Raw genomic sequence first — 18482 nt, 5'->3', positions numbered from 1 at the left:
CGTTTTGGGGAGGATAGTGGGCACGGGGTGGTGAAGTGGGGCGTTTTGGGGAGGATAGCGGGCACGGGGTGGTGAAGTGGGGCGTTTCGGGGCGCGTAGCAGCATGGGAACATTTGTGGTACGTAGTGGGCACAGTGATGTTCAACTTCGGGGTTGATGGTGGGCACGGGGGGCGAGGTGGGCACGGGGGTGTGAGGCGGGGGGCGTGTGGTGGGCATGGGGGGTGTGAGGCAGGGGGGCGTGAGGTGGGCACGGGAGGGGGCGTGAGGCGGGGGGACATGAGGCACGGGGGGCGTGAGGTGGCGCGGGAGGGGGCGTGAGGCGGGCGCGAGGCTGATACAGGATCTGATGCTGTTCGTCTTCCCGCAGGTTCACAAATACTCGACCAAGCTGCTGTCGGCCATGATCGCTGGTATGGATGAGAAAGATGATCCTGAGGATCTGATCACACTCGAGGCCATGGCAGGTTTATCTAAGGTCCTGGCACAGCTCGAAGAAACCAACGTCCAACCCATCCTCATTAACATTGCGCTCCGCATTCGCCCCTTCTTCGAGAAGGTACGGTGGAGGGGGTGGTAAAAGGGGATATCGGTGGGGGGGGTGATACAGGGGGATATCGGTGGAGGGTATATCGGTGGGGGGATATCGGTGTGAGGGGATACAGGGGGATATATCGGTGGGGGGGATACAGGGGGATATCGGTGGGGGGGGATACAGGGGGATATCGGTGGGGGGGTGATACAGGGGTATATCGGTGGGGGGTATATCGGTGGGGGGTATATCGGTGGGGGGTATATCGGTGGGGGGTATATCGGTGGGGGGATATCGGTGTGAGGGGATACAGGGGGATACATCGGTGGGGGGGATACAGGGGGATATATCGGTGGGGGGGATACAGGGGGATATCGGTGGGGGGGGATACAGGGGGATATCGGTGTGAGGGGATACGGGGATATCGGTGGGGGGTATATCGGTGGGGGGGATACAGGGGGATATCGGTGGGGGGGTGGATACAGGGGGATATCGGTGGGGGTACGGGGTATATTGGAGGAGTGGTGCAGTGTGGGTAGTGGGCACAGGAATGTTAAGCGGGAATTTCAGGGGGGGTAGTGGGCACGGGGATGTTAAGTGGGGGGTTTTCAGAGTGGGTACTTGGCACGGGGGCTGTTAAGCAGAGGGGGATTTGGGGTGGGTAGTGGGCGTGGGAATGTTAAGCGGGGTTTCAGTGGGTAGTGGGCATGGGGTTTTTAGTGGGGGTTCTGGGGTGGGTAGCAGGCGTGGGAATGTTAAGCGCGGGTGTATGGGGTAGTTCAGGAGGGGGTACAGGGTGATACGGGGGGGTGGTGCAGGAGGGGGTACAGGGTGATATGGGGGGTGGTGCAGGAGGGGGTACAGGATGATATGGGGGGTGGTGCAGGAGGGGGTACAGGATGATATGGGGTGGGTGATGCAGGAGGGGGTACAGGGTGATATGGGAGGTGGTGCAGGAGGGGGTACAGGGTGATATGGGGGGTGGTGCAGGAGGGGTACAGGGTAATATGGGAGGTGGTGCAGGAGGGGGTACAGGGTGATACGGGGGGTGGTGCAGGAGGGGGTACAGGGTGATACGGGGGGTGGTGCAGGAGGGGGTACAGGGTGATACGGGGGGTGGTGCAGGAGGGGTACAGGGTGATATGGGGGGTGGTGCAGGAGGGGGTACAGGGTGATACGGGGGGGTGGTGCAGGAGGGGGTACAGGGTGATACAGGGGGTGGTGCAGGAGGGGGTACAGGGTGATACGGGGGGTGGTGCAGGAGGGGGTACAGGGTGATATGGGGGGTGGTGCAGGAGGGGGTACAGGGTGGTATCGGGAGCTGTGAATGGTCTCGGACAGCAGGAGCCCGACTCGAGAGAACTTGTCTAGAAATGAACACTGTTTACCCCTGTCAGCTCCGTACGGCTGGTACATCTGCCCCAAGATTAAAGTGCCAATGTTCCATTAGCTTTTTCCAATAGTTTTTATGCACATGAAATTCTCAATGTCTCTGCTTCACATTTTGCAGCTCCATCTGGAAAACACTCTGATCGATCTTGGCTCTAAAGTTGATGATCCCTCTCACGTCTCCACGTTAATCTGCATCTGCCACACGTTTGCCACAAACTCAGTCTATTTATGCTTCGTTGCGACTCCCTGCTTTATAGCTACACCGTTTTCCCTGTCCCCTAACCTGATGATATCAGCACATGTGGATAATACCGTCTCTTGATTTCTTCACCCAGCTCGTGAACATAGCCAAAAGCTGAGGCCCCAGGACAGATCCCTGGGGGGCACAGAGGTCATGTCCGGCCCAGTCAAGTACACAGCCAATATCCCTCCTCCCTGTCTCCTAACCCATTCCCTACACATGCTAATGGATTGCTTTCAATTTCCTGCACTCTCATTTCCTGGTAAATGTTACTGGAAGAGATCCCATGGCAATTGAGAGCAGGGCCTTTGTTTGGCCTATGAAGCCTTCTGGAGCTGAACAGCTGAGATGGTGGTTGGCTGTTTGGGGTGGGGGTGGCCATTTTTTTCTCTCCCCCCTCCCTCCCCCCAGACAGGGATTTGCAGGGTTTAGCTTCCCTCCCCTCCTCAGGCCGCTCACCCGCCGGACGTTTTGGTAATCGCTGCTTTCTCTGCAGGATAAGGACGAGGTGCGGGCAGCAGCTTTCATGGTTTTCGGGAACCTGTCACGGTTCGGAGATGGCCAGTCGAAAGCTGACTTTGTGGAACAGATTCACTCAAGTCTGGTCAGCTTATTACTGCACCTGAACGACAGCAGTGAGGAGGTGGTCAAGGTACCGTCTGGGGCTAGGAAAGGGGGATGGGCGGGGAATGGGGAGAGGCCTAGGGGTGTGGAGGTGGGGGGAGGGGGGGGGGGGTGAGCCCAGCCAAGGGGTGACCTCCGACCTCCAGAGCCAAGGTTCACTCTGCAATGATTTTGCTGACAACCTCTGGGGGTGGTCGCACGATGCAGCTGGGACAAGCAGAACCCAGATTGCTGGAGGTGTGACTTTCCATCAGGAAAATGCCTTTAGCTCAACAGAGTGATGACAAATTACTGTGTTCTCCTGTGTGGCGAAAATGTCAGACTGGAGTAGCAGAGAGACCACTCAGCTGACATTGAAGCTCTCTGGGGTCAGTGTAGAGGGAGCTTTACTCTCTATCTAACCCCGTGCAGTACCTGTCCTGGGAGTGTTTGATGGGGACAGTGTAGAGGGAGCTTTACTCTGTATCTAACCCCGTGCTGTACCTGCCCTGGGAGTGTTTGATGGGGACATTGTAGAGGGAGCTTTACTCTGTATCTAACCCCGTGCTGTACCTGTCCTGGGAGTGTTTGATGGGGACAGTGTGGAGGGAGCTTTACTCTGTTTCTAACCCATGTTGCCATGTTACTGTCTGCAAACTGAAAATTGAAATTACATGCATTTTGTTAGCTGTTGTTTTAGGCTGGTTGCTTCTCACTCAGCTCTCTCTTGATGTAGGCCTGTAAATTTACCCTGCGTTCGATTGGCCCTCTGATGGGCTCAGACAATATCAGTGCAATGTTTCAGAAGCATCTGCTGGAGGAGGCGATCCTGCACTATGGAGAGTTCATCAACGACCTGGCTAAACACATTGTGAGTTCTCCATTTGGATCCAAACACTCTGGTTTAGGGACGTGGGAACAGAAGACCATTCAGCCCCTGAAGCCTATTCTGCCATTCAGTGAGATCATGGCTGATCTGCAACCTAACTCCATATCCCACCTCTCCTCATGTCCCTTAGATTCTTTGCCAGCAAAAGGTATTGTCAATTCCTGGTTTAAATCAATGACCTAGCATCGACTGCCAATAACCTGACCAAACACATTGCGAGTCCCACATTCACATACAAACGTCACAGGCGGACCCAAGCTCGGTAAACGGTTTTAAATGTATTTCCACCCATTGTTTATCTCTACCTTTTAGTATTCCTTCACCTCACCCCCCCCCCCCCCCCTTTACTAGGGCTATCTGTCCCTTGCTTGTCCTGCTTTCTACTCTTAATTAGCACATTCCTTTAGATAATATCACCACCTTCAACACCTCTTTGTCCTTTTATCTGTGACATCTTTTGGTTATCTCCACCTATCACTGGCTGCTTGTCCCAACAACCACCCCCACCCACCCCACTTAAACCAGCTTATATTTCACCCCTTTCCCATTTTTACTTAGTTCTGTTGAAGGGTCATGAGGACTTGAAACGTTAACTGTGCTCTTCTCCGCCGATGCTGCCAGACCTGCTGAGTTTTTCCAGGTATTTCTGTTTCTGTTTTTGTTTTGGATTTCCAGCATCCGCAGTTCTTTGCTTTTATCTCGGTAAACAGTTTGTTGGTTCTACATTGAGATACAACTTGGATATCCTGACCAATCCAAATGACCCTTGTTGCGGATATAAACACGGATCTGAGTCTGGCTGCTCCTTTGCAGACCCGTGCTGAGTTATCTGGGAGCTGTCGGTAAGAGTCAAGGTGCTGGTGTGGTGGATGAGTATCATTGAGAACAAGGTCTCGTTTGTTACTTTCTCTTCTCAGATCAGCGATTTCCCAGAGAAGATTAACTTCTATATAATGGGCAATGTCTCCTTCTTCAAGAGCACGTGGCCTGAGATCCGGGGCAACGCAGTCATGTTCACAGGTGAATCAGGTCCTTTGAGGGAAAAGGCTGGGGCAGAGTGTCGGGTACGGGTGTAACAAGGGCCATTGGCTGTGAAACACCCTCGTGCACAGATATCAGCACTGGAGATCTAATTGTGATGGTTTGGGGGTTTATATATAGAATAACAGATATCCAGGAGATTGGGATCTCTTATCAAGGGGTTGAGGTGGTTTACATATAAAATAACAGATACCCAGGAATGAGTTGGAGACTGGAATCTAATCGGGTTTGTATGTATGTATAATAACACACACCCAGGAGTGAGTCACAGAATCAGAGAGTACAGAAGAGGCCCTTTGGCCCATCGAGTCTGCACCGACATGTGAGAAACACCTGATCTACCTACCTAATCCCATTTACAAGACTTGGCCCATAGCCTTGAATGTTATGATGTGCCAAGTGCTCATCCAGGTACTTTTTAAAGGGTATGAGGCAACCCGCCTCCACCACCCTCCCAGGCAGCACATTCCAGACCATTACCACCCTCTGGGTAAAAAAAGTTTTCCCTCACATCCCCTCTCAATCAGAGATTTGAATCTAATCAAGGGGTTTGGGGGGTTTTATACATAGAATAACAGATACATGGAGGTGAGAGGTGTAGATATATTGATTGATGCTGATTGGACCAGTATATTTTACTTTTCCAGGTTTGGGAATTATATTGAATGAAAAAATGTAATGTTTGTGTTTTCTCAGGATTTCTCCTGGGGAACTTGTCACAGGATGAGGTTCAGTCAGTTTCCCTGGAGCATGTGTGTGGAGGTAAGCGGTTTCTTTCTCTCTCGCTGATATCTGCTTCCCTAGCGGACTAGTGCATGCATAGAGTACATCATTCTCGAGATGTGGGCATTGCTGGCAAGACCAACGTTTATTGCCTGTACCAATAGGTTGCACCTTAAGAAATATACATGTCAGTGCCCCACTGGCTGCCCTTGTTTGGGCATATGTGGGTGTTTATACAGTGCAGCCAGTGTAAAGTCGTTGCAGGGCTGCAAGCATTAAGTGAAAGCAGCTGTTAGACAGGGAGCAGAGACTGTGAAAGTGAGACACGGTCCCAGGCAGCAAAAGGATGCCAGTGCCTCTGATGCAGTCGATTCGGGGATTAAGCTGCCTCAGCTTCCTGCAGTCAATGAACTAACTGAGAGGGAGGGGCAAATGGTGAGCTGATTTACGAGGCAATTGGGAATCTGTGAGCTGTGGCCCGGAGGAGTTCAGAGACAAGGTTTGTGTAATAAATCAGAAAGTTCATACAGATACTCTCCCAGGAGCAGGATTTAAAGTTTTCTCAAAATCATAATAAAAACAAACTACTGAAAAAATAACATTATTGTTTTCTGGCTGCTCTCACACTGTTAACTCTTCCTGGAGCTATTCTTGTCTCAAAATTCATCCGTCTCCTTTATCCTTCTTTCTGTCTGCTCTCAGCCCCTGCCCCTCGAACCCTAACCCCCTCCCTCCACTTTCCAGCTGCCGTACTGGGATTTGAACTCATGACTGTGCATCCAATGATTATGGTACTGTACCACTCTCGCCCTCCCATTTCCCCCTGCCCTCCTGAGCAAATTGTTAGATCTGAGTGAAGCCCAGGATTTGACTGGGTTAGCAGTCACACGCTCTCCTACACACCAAAAAAAATACCGACACACTTGCTTTCTGTCTCTCTCACACAGGTTAAAGTTCACATGTCATGCTAAAGAGCAGTGACTCATGGGGAGACGGGGGCGTAGTGGTGCTGTCACTGGACGAGTAATCCAGAGACCCAGGCTAATGCTAACGTGGGTTCAAATCCCACAGCTGGTGGAATTTAAATTGAAGTAATCTGCCCCCCTCATCCTGCCTGTGACTCCAGACCCACAGTAATGTGACTGATGCTTAATTGCCCTCTGAAATGGCCTAGAAAGCCACACAGTTCAAGGAAGATTTAGGGATGGGCAACAAATGCTGGCCTTGCCTACATCTCTCGTAATAAATAAAAAGTGGGGTTACTGACTCAATGACTGTCATTATTTCGTAATCAAGACTTGAAGGGTGCTCCGTGTGATCCCTGTATCGAATACTGATGTGGAAGTAACCTGGGTTGTGGGGGGAGACCAAGGCAGCCAGGTTTTCCTGAGAGGAGCGTGTGTCAGTCCTGCTCGCTGTGTTTGAAGAGATTCTCTAACAGTACTGTTCCTCTTTCCCAGCTATCATCCTGCTTCTGCGTGACGCCATTCCCAGTGTCCGGATCAAAGCAGCCGAGGCTCTGAGTCTCCTCCACGAGTTATAAAGCTGTCGTGGGATAGGAACGGGGCTTTTCCCCCCCCCTCCTGCTTCTTGGAGTCATGTTTACAAAAGGGGGTGGGGTGTAAAGTGGAGAATTGGAGGCCGAGACCAAAGACTGGACCTAAGATTGTGTTAGAGAATGGTCCCAAATATAACTCTCACACCTCCATGGACCCCTGGACTTGGGAGGACCAGACGGGAGACACGGTTATGGTGGCCCTTTGCCACCTGTTAACAATCGCTCGTTCTTCAAGTGCTTTGTCTAATTTTGTGTGCCCTGTGTAAATCCAGGGTTTGTGTATTTGGTTGCTATGGGAGCTGCTATATTCACTCTTTTCTCTTCAGCTCCCCCATTCATTCTAATTCTGCCCCATTCACACTCTACCACTCGCCCCAGAAATTTCGGGGTGTTGACAGACTGTGCCCGTTTCCTTTTTGAGGGGTTGTTTCACACAGGTTGATGGTCCCACGCTGCTGTCAGTGGGGAGCAGCCTGAGACCATAAGTCGCTCCTGGATGAGAGTCTGTTGGCAGTTGCTCACTGAGATTCGCTCTTGCGTCTCCCTTTGTGCATCTGCCTCAGAAGAGGCCGAGGGTGGCTGGGAACAGTGATGGCTTTGCCAAAAAAAGGCCACTCCTCGTGTGCAACTCCTTATGCGAGGGTGGTGGACTAGCGGCCATGGAGGGGGGTATCATGGTCCAATCCTTCCTAGTAATTTCCACACACTCATACTTCCCCCAGAGAGAGAGAGCGTGAAGTGAGAGCCCTTGCCAGTTCAAAGTGCAGGAAGATTCCACAATATGATTCCATGGCAGAAATGTGCCTTTGCCGTCCCATTAGAGTGGCTCCTGCCAGTTTTCTGGTGGCAGTCCTATCACGTTGCACCTCCAAATGCCTACCTTGTCACAAGTGAGCTAGCACCTTTCAGCTTCTCTTGAGCTCCACTGTTAGTGAGAGTCCCAGGTAAGAATCCAGGCTCCCAGTTAGTTACAGGGCAGCTGTCTCGGTGATGCTCATTTCATTTGTGTGTTTTCTAGCCATACACTTGAGTTGTCCATTTCTGAATTGCTTTGTTCGCTATCACTCAGGTATAAAATGTTAATTTTTTGTCATAAACCAAAAAAAACAAGTTCAGCTGCAGTGAATTCAAATACTGGTGCCAAATGTCCCATCAGCAATATCCATCATTCCATGGCAATCATCAGTGAAAGCTGCAGTAACATAGATTGTGACACTTAATAGGGGAAGAGGGTGTCAGGTCCATGTTGAAGTTGCTCTCCCTCAGGAGATAGACAAATGCTTGGAGGTCACATGGGGCAGACTGCCTGACCTTGGTGTCTGTAAGGAGCGAGGTCTTCCATTGCCCCGCCACCTGATGCCCTAATAAGGAGAGATGGCTGCCCCCATTGGCATGCCAAGAATGATTTTAGAAGATTAGGTCCCACCGCCTCTTGTTGTTGAGGTAACTGGTTAATTTCTTGAGATGGAAAGCCAGGGCATGTTCTTCAATGTTGCCCTTCCAGAAGCTGAATCCTACTCATATTTATGTCAGGTAGCAGGCTGACCCCTGAGTTTTAGTATTTGCTGCCAGTGGGTCAGTTCCTATCCGGCAGAGGAGCTGCGAGACACTGGGAATTGATATAAAAGCTTTTTTCTCTGAAGGAGTGACTGTTGGACAGTGAGTGGGTGACCACTGTGGCATGAGTGCTTGTTTCCTGCTGACCTCATAGTGACCATAAAGCTGAGCTACAGCGATGGCTGCCTGCTACAAGTGCAGACTTGCTGATGGGCTTGGGCAGGGCAGGGGGGAGCAGGGGAAGCTTCCAGAAGAATTAAACTTAGGACCTGACTGTAATTCTGATGGTGCTTCCACTTTAACAGCTGCCTCACCCTGCAGGCCTGAGTTTGTTGCTCATTATCAGAGGGAAAATAAAGAACCTTTATTTTCTCTCTGGCTCACAGGTTTCACCAGCTTGAAGCCCAGGATTGGTTAGATTTCTAATTGTCTGGCACAGTTATGTTTAAATGAACTGAATCTAACTGGAGATGTCTCTTTAATAATACTGTTGAATGTAGCATCAATGTAAATCACAGTGGAAATATGGTACATAATTATACAAAGATTTAAAATGTATATCCGATTTAAAAAAAACACATTCATTTCAAACGCTGTTTCTCATTCTCTCGTGTGCTGGAATCATCCATTTCTCTCAGGGCAGCAGCCGGACATTGGAGAGGAGATTTACTGAATAGTAATGGGATGAGTGACTTCAGGTATATGGAGACACTAGGATTGTTCTCAGAGAAAGTGAAAAAAGCAGGAGAGAAGAATGCCACTTGCCCTTTCTGCCCAAAGATCTGAGGCTCCAGGATTGACCTGCTGAGTCATGAAGCCTGGCACATCATCCTTGCATTGAGAGACTGACAATGACTGCATGAAGCCTAGAGCAGCACAGAAAGTGAAATTAGAAAAGAGGATGTCATAAACAGTAGAGACAAAAAAGATAACTTGCAGATGTGGACGGGCTGTGATGAATACTTTGTTTTCACAAGCACGGAGAAGAAGATGTTTGTGGTTGAGGAGTGTGAAATACTGGGAGGAAATATTAAGGGGTTTAACATTCCTGAAAGAGGATAAATCAGACTAGGATGAAAGTGTATCCGGCTGCTACGGGAAGCAAGAGGAGAAATAGCAGAGGCTCTGATCATTTTCCAGTTCTCTCTGGCTGTAGCTGTGATGCAGAGGACTGGAGAACTCCCAACATTGTACCATTGTTTAAAATGGGAGAAGGGGATAGATTGAGTAATTACAAGCAGTCAGCCTAAATTATTGTGAAATAATTTGAGATGGTATAAATCATGGAATTCAATCCAGAGAAGTGAGAGGTAAAGTAAAGCAAGGGAATGTGTAATAATTGGTAGGATTCTGATAAGTGTAGAGGGAACTTGGATGCATGTCTACAACTCCTGAAGGCAGCATCAGGACAGGTCGATAAGATGGCACATGGAATTCCTTCCTTTATTGGCCAAGGCTTAAAGTATGAGAGGGTGGTGATGTAGAGCTATATAAAACACTAGTTAGGCTATAGGTAGAGGGCTTTGTACACGTGTACAGTGCTGATCACTGCATTACAGGAAGGATGTAATCACACGAGATTTATGAGGATGGTTCTAGGAATGGAGAATTCTAGCCATGGGGAAAGATTGGGATTGTTTTATTTGGAACAGAGGAAGCTGAGGGAAGATTTAATTGAGGTGTTAGTGGACAATCTGGTAGTTTTGTGGTTACTGTTAATGATACCAAATTTATTGAATTCACTACATTTGAATTCCCCAGTTGCCGGGTTGGGTTTGAAGAGGGGCGGTGTGGAGGGTGGGAGATTGAGACCTTCTCCGAGCCTCCGTTTTTAGGATGGGAAAGGGAGGGTGATGATGCCTTTTGCACAGACTGGGGGTGGGGGGGAAACCAGCATATTGAAATATCCAGTGTTCTTAATATTTCCTAAATGAAATGAAACTAATGGATTTAATTTCTTTTTTTTGCTGCTATTTTAAATCAAAAACACATTCTGGCAATTCACAGAATCTCAGTTGCTAGTCTGGCACACTGTAAAAAAACCACCCCCCACAACAAAAAATTGTCAGGAAGAGATTACTGAAATCAAACTGAAGTGACGGGAGGTGTGAAATGTTTGGCCTATAGGAGGGAGGACCAAACTGGTGATGTGTGTGGGGCTCTGGCCCAGTCCCACCCAGGTGACACAGGAAAGGTGGATATCTGTCAATGTCTATTAGTACCGAGGGGGTGGGGTAGAAAATGTATGGGTTTGACAATGCGTAACAATGAAAATGGGTCTAAGGGGTGACAAACTGAGGCAGTGTTAATACCTCTGGCCATGGTATTTTTCCTTATGGCACAATGATGCTGACATGTCCAGCAGATATCATGTGGCAGAAACAGACCAATTTCTCAAGGAAGATGACATTGGTTATAAACACTGGTCATCTCTCCCATCATCCTGAAGTGAGCAGCAGCTTATAAAGTAACAAAAAAGCTTTCTAAAAGGTTAGCAGTGGGTGGGGCTCTCAGAAGAGTAGAAAGCCCAGTTGAGTTGGTGTGAGCAGCTGAGTGTTACGTGAAGAGACGGATGGTGCAGTCTGCTCCAGAGGAGAATAGCCAGGGCTGAGTGGGGTGGAAGATCACATCCAAAACCCCCAGGTCTCGTGTTATTTCATGGCCTCTCAGCAACTTCACAGGGACAATCAGTGGATTCTGGAGCAGGTCACTGAAAGCAAAAGAAAAGTTTCATTTTAAAGCAGTTGTGCAAACAACAAGTTTTCTCCTTTCCTCGCACTGACTCGCACTCTCTGCAGTTCCACAGGAGTCAGTGGCCCTTTGGTAAATTGTCCTTGGGGCCAACTCCCACCTGGGTGTACCAGCAGGATGTTCAGCTACAAGCAGCATCACAGATGAGTCCTCAACAACCCTCACCCAATACTGCAGGCCAGTTAGGAGCACAACCCTGGAGGAATTTCTCTCCCTTCAAATCCAGGACCTATTGTGGTCTATTGACGCCGTGAAACTAGCCAAGATTGGCTAACTCAGCCCTGAGTGTGGATGGAGGGTGAGGGGCCACCCTGACCTGGAAGGATCAACGCTACAGCTCTTCAGGCAAAGTAAAAGCATACAGTTCTGCAAAGATTAGTGGTAGGTCAGAAGATTGGACAGGATTTAAAAAACAGCAAAGGCTGACTTAAAAAAAAATAAATTGGGGTCAAAGAGAAAGCTAGCTAGAAATATTAAAACAGGAAGAGTTTCTAAAAGGAAAGTGGGTAATTAAAGTGAGCATTGGTACTTTAGAGAAAGAGTCTGGGGAAATAATAAGTGTTGAACAGATATTTTGTTTCTACACTGTAGAAGACACAAATAACATCCTGGAAATACTTGTACGGAGGAAGGAACTTAATTACAATCACTAGGGAAAGGGGACTGAGAAAACTATAGAACTAAAGGCTGATAAGTCCATAGGATCTGATGGCCTGCATCCCAGGGTTTTAAAGTAGTGGCTGTTCAGACAGTAGATGCATTGGTTGTAATTTTCCAAAATTCCCTAGATTCTGGAAGGTTCCATCAGGCTAGAAAATAGCGAATGTAACTCCTCTATCCAAGAAGGGAGGGAGACAGGAAGCAGGAAATTACAGGCCAGTTAGCTTAACATTGTTATAAAGAAAATGCTGGAATCTATTATTAAGGAGGCTATAGTGGGGCACTTAGAAAATCTCAATGCAATCAGGCAGTGTCAACATGGCTTTGTGAAAGGGAAATCATGTTTAACCAATTTATTAGAGTTCTTTGAGGAAGTAACAAACAACGTGGATAAAGGGGAGCCCAGTACTTGGATTTCCAAAAGGCATGGTAAGAGCCAGTATATTAACATGGTTAACAGAGGATTGGCTAGCTAACAGGAAGCAGAGAGTTGGGATAAATGGGTCATTTTCAGGTTGGCTAGATGTAACTTGTGGAGTACCACAGGGATCAGTGCTGGAGCCTCAGCTATTTACAATCTACATCAATGACTTGAATGAAGGGGCAGAACGTATGATAGCTAAATTTGTTGATGACACAAAGATAGGAGAGTAGGTTGTGAAGAGGACATATGGAGTCTGCAAAGGGGTATAGATAGGTTAAGTGAGTGTGCAAAACATGGCAGATGGAGTATAATGTGGGAAAATGTGGACTTGTCCACTTTGGCAGGAAGAATAGAAAAGCAACAAATTTAAATGGAGAGAGATTGCACAACTCTGCAGTGCAGAGGGATCTGGGTGTCCTTGTACATGAATCGCAAAGTTAATATACAGAAACAGCAAGTAATTAGGAAGGCAGATGGCGTTTATTGCAAGGAGAATGGAACATAAGGGATGTTTTGCTACAGTTGTACAGGGAGCTGGTGAGACTGGATCTGGCGTACTGTGTACAGTTTGTCTCCTTATTCAAGAAAGGATATAATTGCAGTAGCAGTTTAGAGAAGGCTGACTCGACCGATTCCTGGGATGAAGGGATTTTCTTATGAGGAATGGTTCAACAGGTTGGGCCTGTATCCATTGGAGTTTAGGAGAGTAAGAGGCGATCATATTGAAACATACAAGATCCTGAGGGGACTTGACAGGGTGGATGCAAAGAAGATGTTTCCTGTTGTGGGAGAGACTAGAACTAGGGGACAGTTTAAAAATAAGGGATTTCCCATTTAAGACCGAGATGATGAGAAACTTTTTCTTAGAGGGGCATTAATCTATAGAATTCTCAGACAGCATAGAAACAGAAAATAGGAGGAGTAGGCCATTTGAGCCTGCTCTGTCATTCAATATGATCATGGCTGGTCCTCTATCTCAATGCCAAACTCCCACACTCTCCCCATATCCTTGACTCCTTTAGTGTCTAGAAATCTATTTCCTTCTTAAATATATTCAGTGACTTGGCCTCCACAGGTTCACCACTCTCTAAGTGAAGAAGTTTCTCCTCAACTCAGTCCTAAATGGCCTACCCTGTATCCTGAGACTGTGACCCCTTGTTCTAGACCCCCAGCCAGATGAAACATCATCCCTGCATCCGGTCTGTCCATCCCTGTCGGAATTTTATACGTTTTAACGAGATCCCGTCTCATTCTTCTAACTCCAGTGAATACAGGCCCAGTCAGCTCGATCTCTCCTCATAGGAAAATCCTGCCATTCCAGGAATCAGTCAGGTGAACCTTCACACTACTCCCTCTATGGCAAGTATATCCTTTTTTAGGTAAGGAGACCAGAACTGCACACACTACTCCAGGTGTGGTCTCACCAAGGGCTCTGCTGTACAGCTGCAATAAGACATTCTTGCTCCTGTACTCAAGTCCTCTCACATTGAAGGCCAACATATCATTTGCCGCCTTAACTGCTTGCCGTGTCTGCATGCTTGCCTTTAGTGACTGGTGTACAAGGACACCCAGGTCCCTTTGTACATCAACATTTCCCAGTCTAACACCATTTAAATAATACTCTGCCATTCTGTTTTTCCTATCAAAGTGGATAACTTTGCATTTATCCACATTATATTGCATCTGCCATGTATTTGCCCACTCACTCAACTTGTCCAAATCACCTGGAAGCCTCTTTACATCTTCCTCACCCCTCACATTCCCATTTGGTTTGTCTTGTCAGAAAGCTGAGTAGCTGGGGCCCAAGCACCGATGCCTGCCACTCCAAAAACGACCCGGTTATTCCTACCCTGTTTCCTGTCTGCTAATCAATTCTCAATCTATGCCATGTGCTTTAATTTTGCACACTAATCTCTTATGTGGGACTTTATCAAAAGGTTTCTGAAAATCCAAATACATCACATCCACTGGTTCTCCCTTATCTATTCTAGTAGCTACATCCTCAAAAAAGTCCAGCAGGCTTGTCAAACATAATTTCCCTTTCATAAATCCATGTTGACTTTGTCTAATCCTGTTGATATTTTCTAAGGTGTCCTGTTATCATGTCCTTTATAATAGATTCTAGCATTTTCCCTACTACTGATTTTAGGCTAATTGGTCTAATTCCCTGTTTTTTCCCTCCCTCCCTCTTTTTTTAAATAGTGGGGTTACATTTGCCACCCTCCAATCTGCTGGAACTGTTCCAGAGTCTACAGAATTTTGGAAGATGACAACCAACTCATCCAGTATTTCCAGGGCCACTTCAGGCCCTGAGGATTTATCGGCTTTCAGTCCCATTAATTTCTCCAGCACCATTGTTTTAGTAATACGAATTTCCTTCAATTCCTCCCCCTAGACCCTTGGTTCCCTAGTATTTCTGGGAAGTTATTTGTGTCTTCCTCCATGAAGACAGAACTAAAGCAGTTGTTTAATTACTCTGTCATTTCCTTGTTTTCTATCTTAAATTCTCCTGTTGCAGACTGCAAGGGACCTACATTTGTCTCCATGAACCTTTTTCTTCTCACATACTTATGGAAGCTTTTACAGTCCACTTATGTTCCTTGTATATTTTATTTTCCCCTCTTGATCAACCTCTTTATCCTCCTTTGCTGAATTCTAAACTGCTCCCATTCCTTGGGCTGTTACTTTTTCTAGCGACTTTATATAACTTCTCTTTGAATCTAAAACTAGCAGTGGAGCCAGGGTCATTTAATATTTTTAAGGCTGAGTTGGATAGATTCTTGATTAGCAAGGGAGTCAAAGGTTATGGGGGCAGACAGGGAAGCAGAGTTAAGGCCACAATCAGATCAGCCATGATCTTATAAAAAGGGTGGAGCAAGCTGGAGGGGCCAAATGGCCTATTCCTGCTACTAATCTAAACGTTTGAGGAGTGGGGTTATCTTTCCCTGGGTTGCCAGCAAGTCAGAGGATGGGATACAACACAAAGCAGAGGGGAGGGTCAGAACTGACAAAAATACACTTAAAACAAGAGAATGACATGCAGATAGAGGGGGAGACATACACAGCACAGAAGGCCTTTTGGCCCATTGTGTTTGACTAGCAGGGAGATGATGGCGTAGTGGTAATGTCACTGGACCAGTAATGCAGAGGCTCAGGGTAATGCCTAGGGGACATGGGTTCAAATCCTACCATGACAGCTGGTGGAATTTAAAGTCAATTAACAAAAATCAGGACCACAAAAGCTAGTCTCAGTAATGGTGACCATGAAACTACCATCAATTGCTGTAAAAACCCATCGGGTTCACTAATGTCCATTAGGGAAGGAAACCTGCTGTCCTTACCTGGTCTGTCTTACAATGTGACTCCAGACCCAACACTCTGAAATGACCCAGCAAGCCACTCAGTTCAAAGGCAAGTAAGGATGGGCAACGAATGTTGGCCTTGCCAGTGACATCCACATCCCATGAACAAATAAAACAAAACTTGTGGAGCTACAGGGATAGAGCGGGAGGGTGGGACTAACTGGATTGCTCCGGGGAGAGCTGGCGTGGACTCGATGGAACATACATTACTTTTTTTTTAAATAGCCTTTTCAACTTGCTCTGCTAACTTCAAAGATTTATATACATGCACACTCATCAAGGGAAGGGGTGGGTGGGGGGGGGGAGGGGTGCAAAACAGAAAGAGTCACACAGACAGCTATATACACACACATGCACAGAGAGAGGGGCTGGGCTGGGGGGGTGGAAGAGAGAGGCAGGGGGAAAGAGAAAGAGGCACAAACCTGTAAACCATTCCATGGCAGACAATGACAGTGCCATCGTCGGATGCGGAGGCGAAAAGTGGGTAATGTTTGTGGAATGCTACTCCCCGGAGAGCTTTCTTGTGATGCCTGTGAGCAGAATGAATAAAGAAGTGATCATTATTAAATCAAACATTGCAGTACTCATTAAGGGAATAATACTGTCTGCTACAGATTGACAGAGTGATAGAGAAACAAATTATCACTGGGTTCCTATACCAGCACTACCACCCTAACAGTGTCAGGAGGACTGGGCCACTTCAGCGAGAAGGTCCATCACTAGTTCCCAGGCAATGAGACACAAGCGATAAATATTGGACTTAACAGTAATGCTAACGTTCCAGTATAAAATAAAAACAGAAATTGTGACCCCAAGGTCCCATCAGAGTCCCAGAGATTAGATTTATTCATTCAGTCAGTGTAACAGATTAACCTTTCTGCTCTTTCCATGATATACTTTGCCCCATGCTGTTGGTCATATTCATATCAATTGAGAGTGTGTGCACTACCTCGCCAGCACAGTAATTAAACCCTGAAACACCAAAACAAGTGTGCACCAACACTGACACTTACACAGTGGCTGAGTCTCTCAATCCCCGAGGAGATGACAGAATTGAGGGGCCAAAGTTGGCAGAACTGAAGGGGGAGAGAGAACTACAGCACAGCCTTCATCTGGCCAACATCAATCTGGTAATGCTGTATCTCAACTCAAGACTGGTTTAACCAATCCTGAACCCATATAGCACCAGAACACATTCACATCTCCCTCAGAATCACTGTAATACAGAACTCTACACCTTACTCGACTGTAATACCTCACCACCGCACCAATAACAACACTAACTCGGTCCAACTAAGAACAGATAGAAGGTGGTAAGTCCAAGCTAGGTTTGCCGGCAGGGGAGCCCACGCCCCACCAGAGAGCACCAGGGATACCCCACACCCCGCCAGCGCTCCGACAGAGAGCACCAGGGATACCCCACACCCTGCCAGAGAGCACCAGGGATACCCCACACTCCGCCAGCGCTCCGACACAGAGCACCAGGGATACCCCACACACTGCCAGAGAGCACCAGGGATACCCCACACCCCACCAGAGAGCACCAGGGATACCCCACCAGAGAGCACCAGGGATACCCCACACTCCGAGAGAGAGCACCAGGGATACCCCACACCCTGCCAGAGAGCACCAGGGATACCCCACACCCCGCCAGAGAGCACCAGGGATACCCCACACCCCGCCAGAGAGCACCAGGGATACCCCACACCCTGCCAGAGAGCACCAGGGATACCCCACACCCCACCAGAGAGCACCAGGGATACCCCACACCCTGCCAGAGAGCTGCTGGAAAACCTGTGCCCAGTGACAAATAATGCATCAGCAGTCCTGTGGTTCTGGTGAAACACTGACCTGAGCACTTTGTAAGGCTTGGTAGAAAGGTCCAGGTCAAACCAGGCCAGACGACTGTCATAACTTCCACAGATCACGTTATCACCTGCAAACACATTCAAAAGCAGTGATTAAGCATCAGCACTTGGGATGGGCACAGCTCACTCGGTGATCCTTAGGGATGAGGGAATGTTCAAAACCCTGGAGCCTGTAGTGGAGTCCGGGGAGGGGTTGGGGTACAAGGCAGAAGCACAGAGGATATCAGCTAGAACAGAAAAAGCCAGCCTTATGTCAACGTGTCAAGTGAAACCGTGACTGCAGATAGGACACAGAAACAGTAAGACATTCAGCCCCTTGAGCCTATTCTGCCATTCAGTTAGATCATGGCTACTCTGTACATGAACTCCATTAACCTGCCTTAGCTCCATAGCCCACAATAAGGGCGATCACTGAGCAGAAATCTGTCCTCACACATGGTTACTGAGATCAGGCTCTGGAGTGATGAGGTAGCTGGATGCTGCGCTGGTCATGGTGAGGGGCCACAGCTTTCTATGGAAAGATGAGCTTAACGTGCTGCCATGTGTGAAGATTACAGGAATGGGAATGGAAATGCCAGACCAGATCACAAGATCACCAGAATAACCTCCTCCCCAACTCGCTATAACACCTACCCAAAACACACAGTTCCTTAGCTGCGTGGAGTAGGAACCATTTCACCTCCATGGACCCCCCTGGACACCTGAGTTTTCCAGTATAGTTTACAGGCCACACAAACAGCAGGGGATAGATTATGGGGCAGGCAGCAGCCAGGAGGGGTACAGCCATTTTCAGCAAGCTCCAGGGACCAATGGGGACAAGAAACTAAAAGAGGAAATGTGTGATGATTTGGTTGATGGCTTCAAGGCTCTATAGGTGTTGCA

General features: G+C 47.9%; 2 protein-coding genes across 2 annotated transcripts in view; one reads left to right on the top strand and one right to left on the bottom strand.

Moving 5' to 3' along the window:
• Positions 1-9126, top strand: part of mroh1 (maestro heat-like repeat family member 1) — a 190321-nt gene extending 181195 nt beyond the window's left edge. Inside the window, exons 37-42 of the mRNA XM_041183382.1 lie at positions 370-558; positions 2661-2816; positions 3504-3638; positions 4574-4676; positions 5394-5459; positions 6881-9126. Coding sequence (XP_041039316.1) covers positions 370-558; positions 2661-2816; positions 3504-3638; positions 4574-4676; positions 5394-5459; positions 6881-6963 — 732 coding nt within the window. The 3' untranslated portion in view covers positions 6964-9126. The remainder of the gene's footprint in view (positions 1-369; positions 559-2660; positions 2817-3503; positions 3639-4573; positions 4677-5393; positions 5460-6880) is intronic.
• Positions 8997-18482, bottom strand: part of bop1 (BOP1 ribosomal biogenesis factor) — a 188915-nt gene continuing 179429 nt past the window's right edge. Inside the window, exons 14-16 of the mRNA XM_041184195.1 lie at positions 17584-17668; positions 16155-16262; positions 8997-11245 (exon numbers count right to left, since the gene is read on the bottom strand). Coding sequence (XP_041040129.1) covers positions 11092-11245; positions 16155-16262; positions 17584-17668 — 347 coding nt within the window. The 3' untranslated portion in view covers positions 8997-11091. The remainder of the gene's footprint in view (positions 11246-16154; positions 16263-17583; positions 17669-18482) is intronic.

Source organism: Carcharodon carcharias, chromosome 3 (assembly GCF_017639515.1).
Source record: "Carcharodon carcharias isolate sCarCar2 chromosome 3, sCarCar2.pri, whole genome shotgun sequence".
In the NCBI taxonomy this organism is placed as follows: domain Eukaryota; kingdom Metazoa; phylum Chordata; class Chondrichthyes; order Lamniformes; family Lamnidae; genus Carcharodon; species Carcharodon carcharias.
The sequence above is the reverse complement of the archived record's forward strand: the minus strand, read 5'-3'. Positions and strand labels throughout refer to the sequence as shown.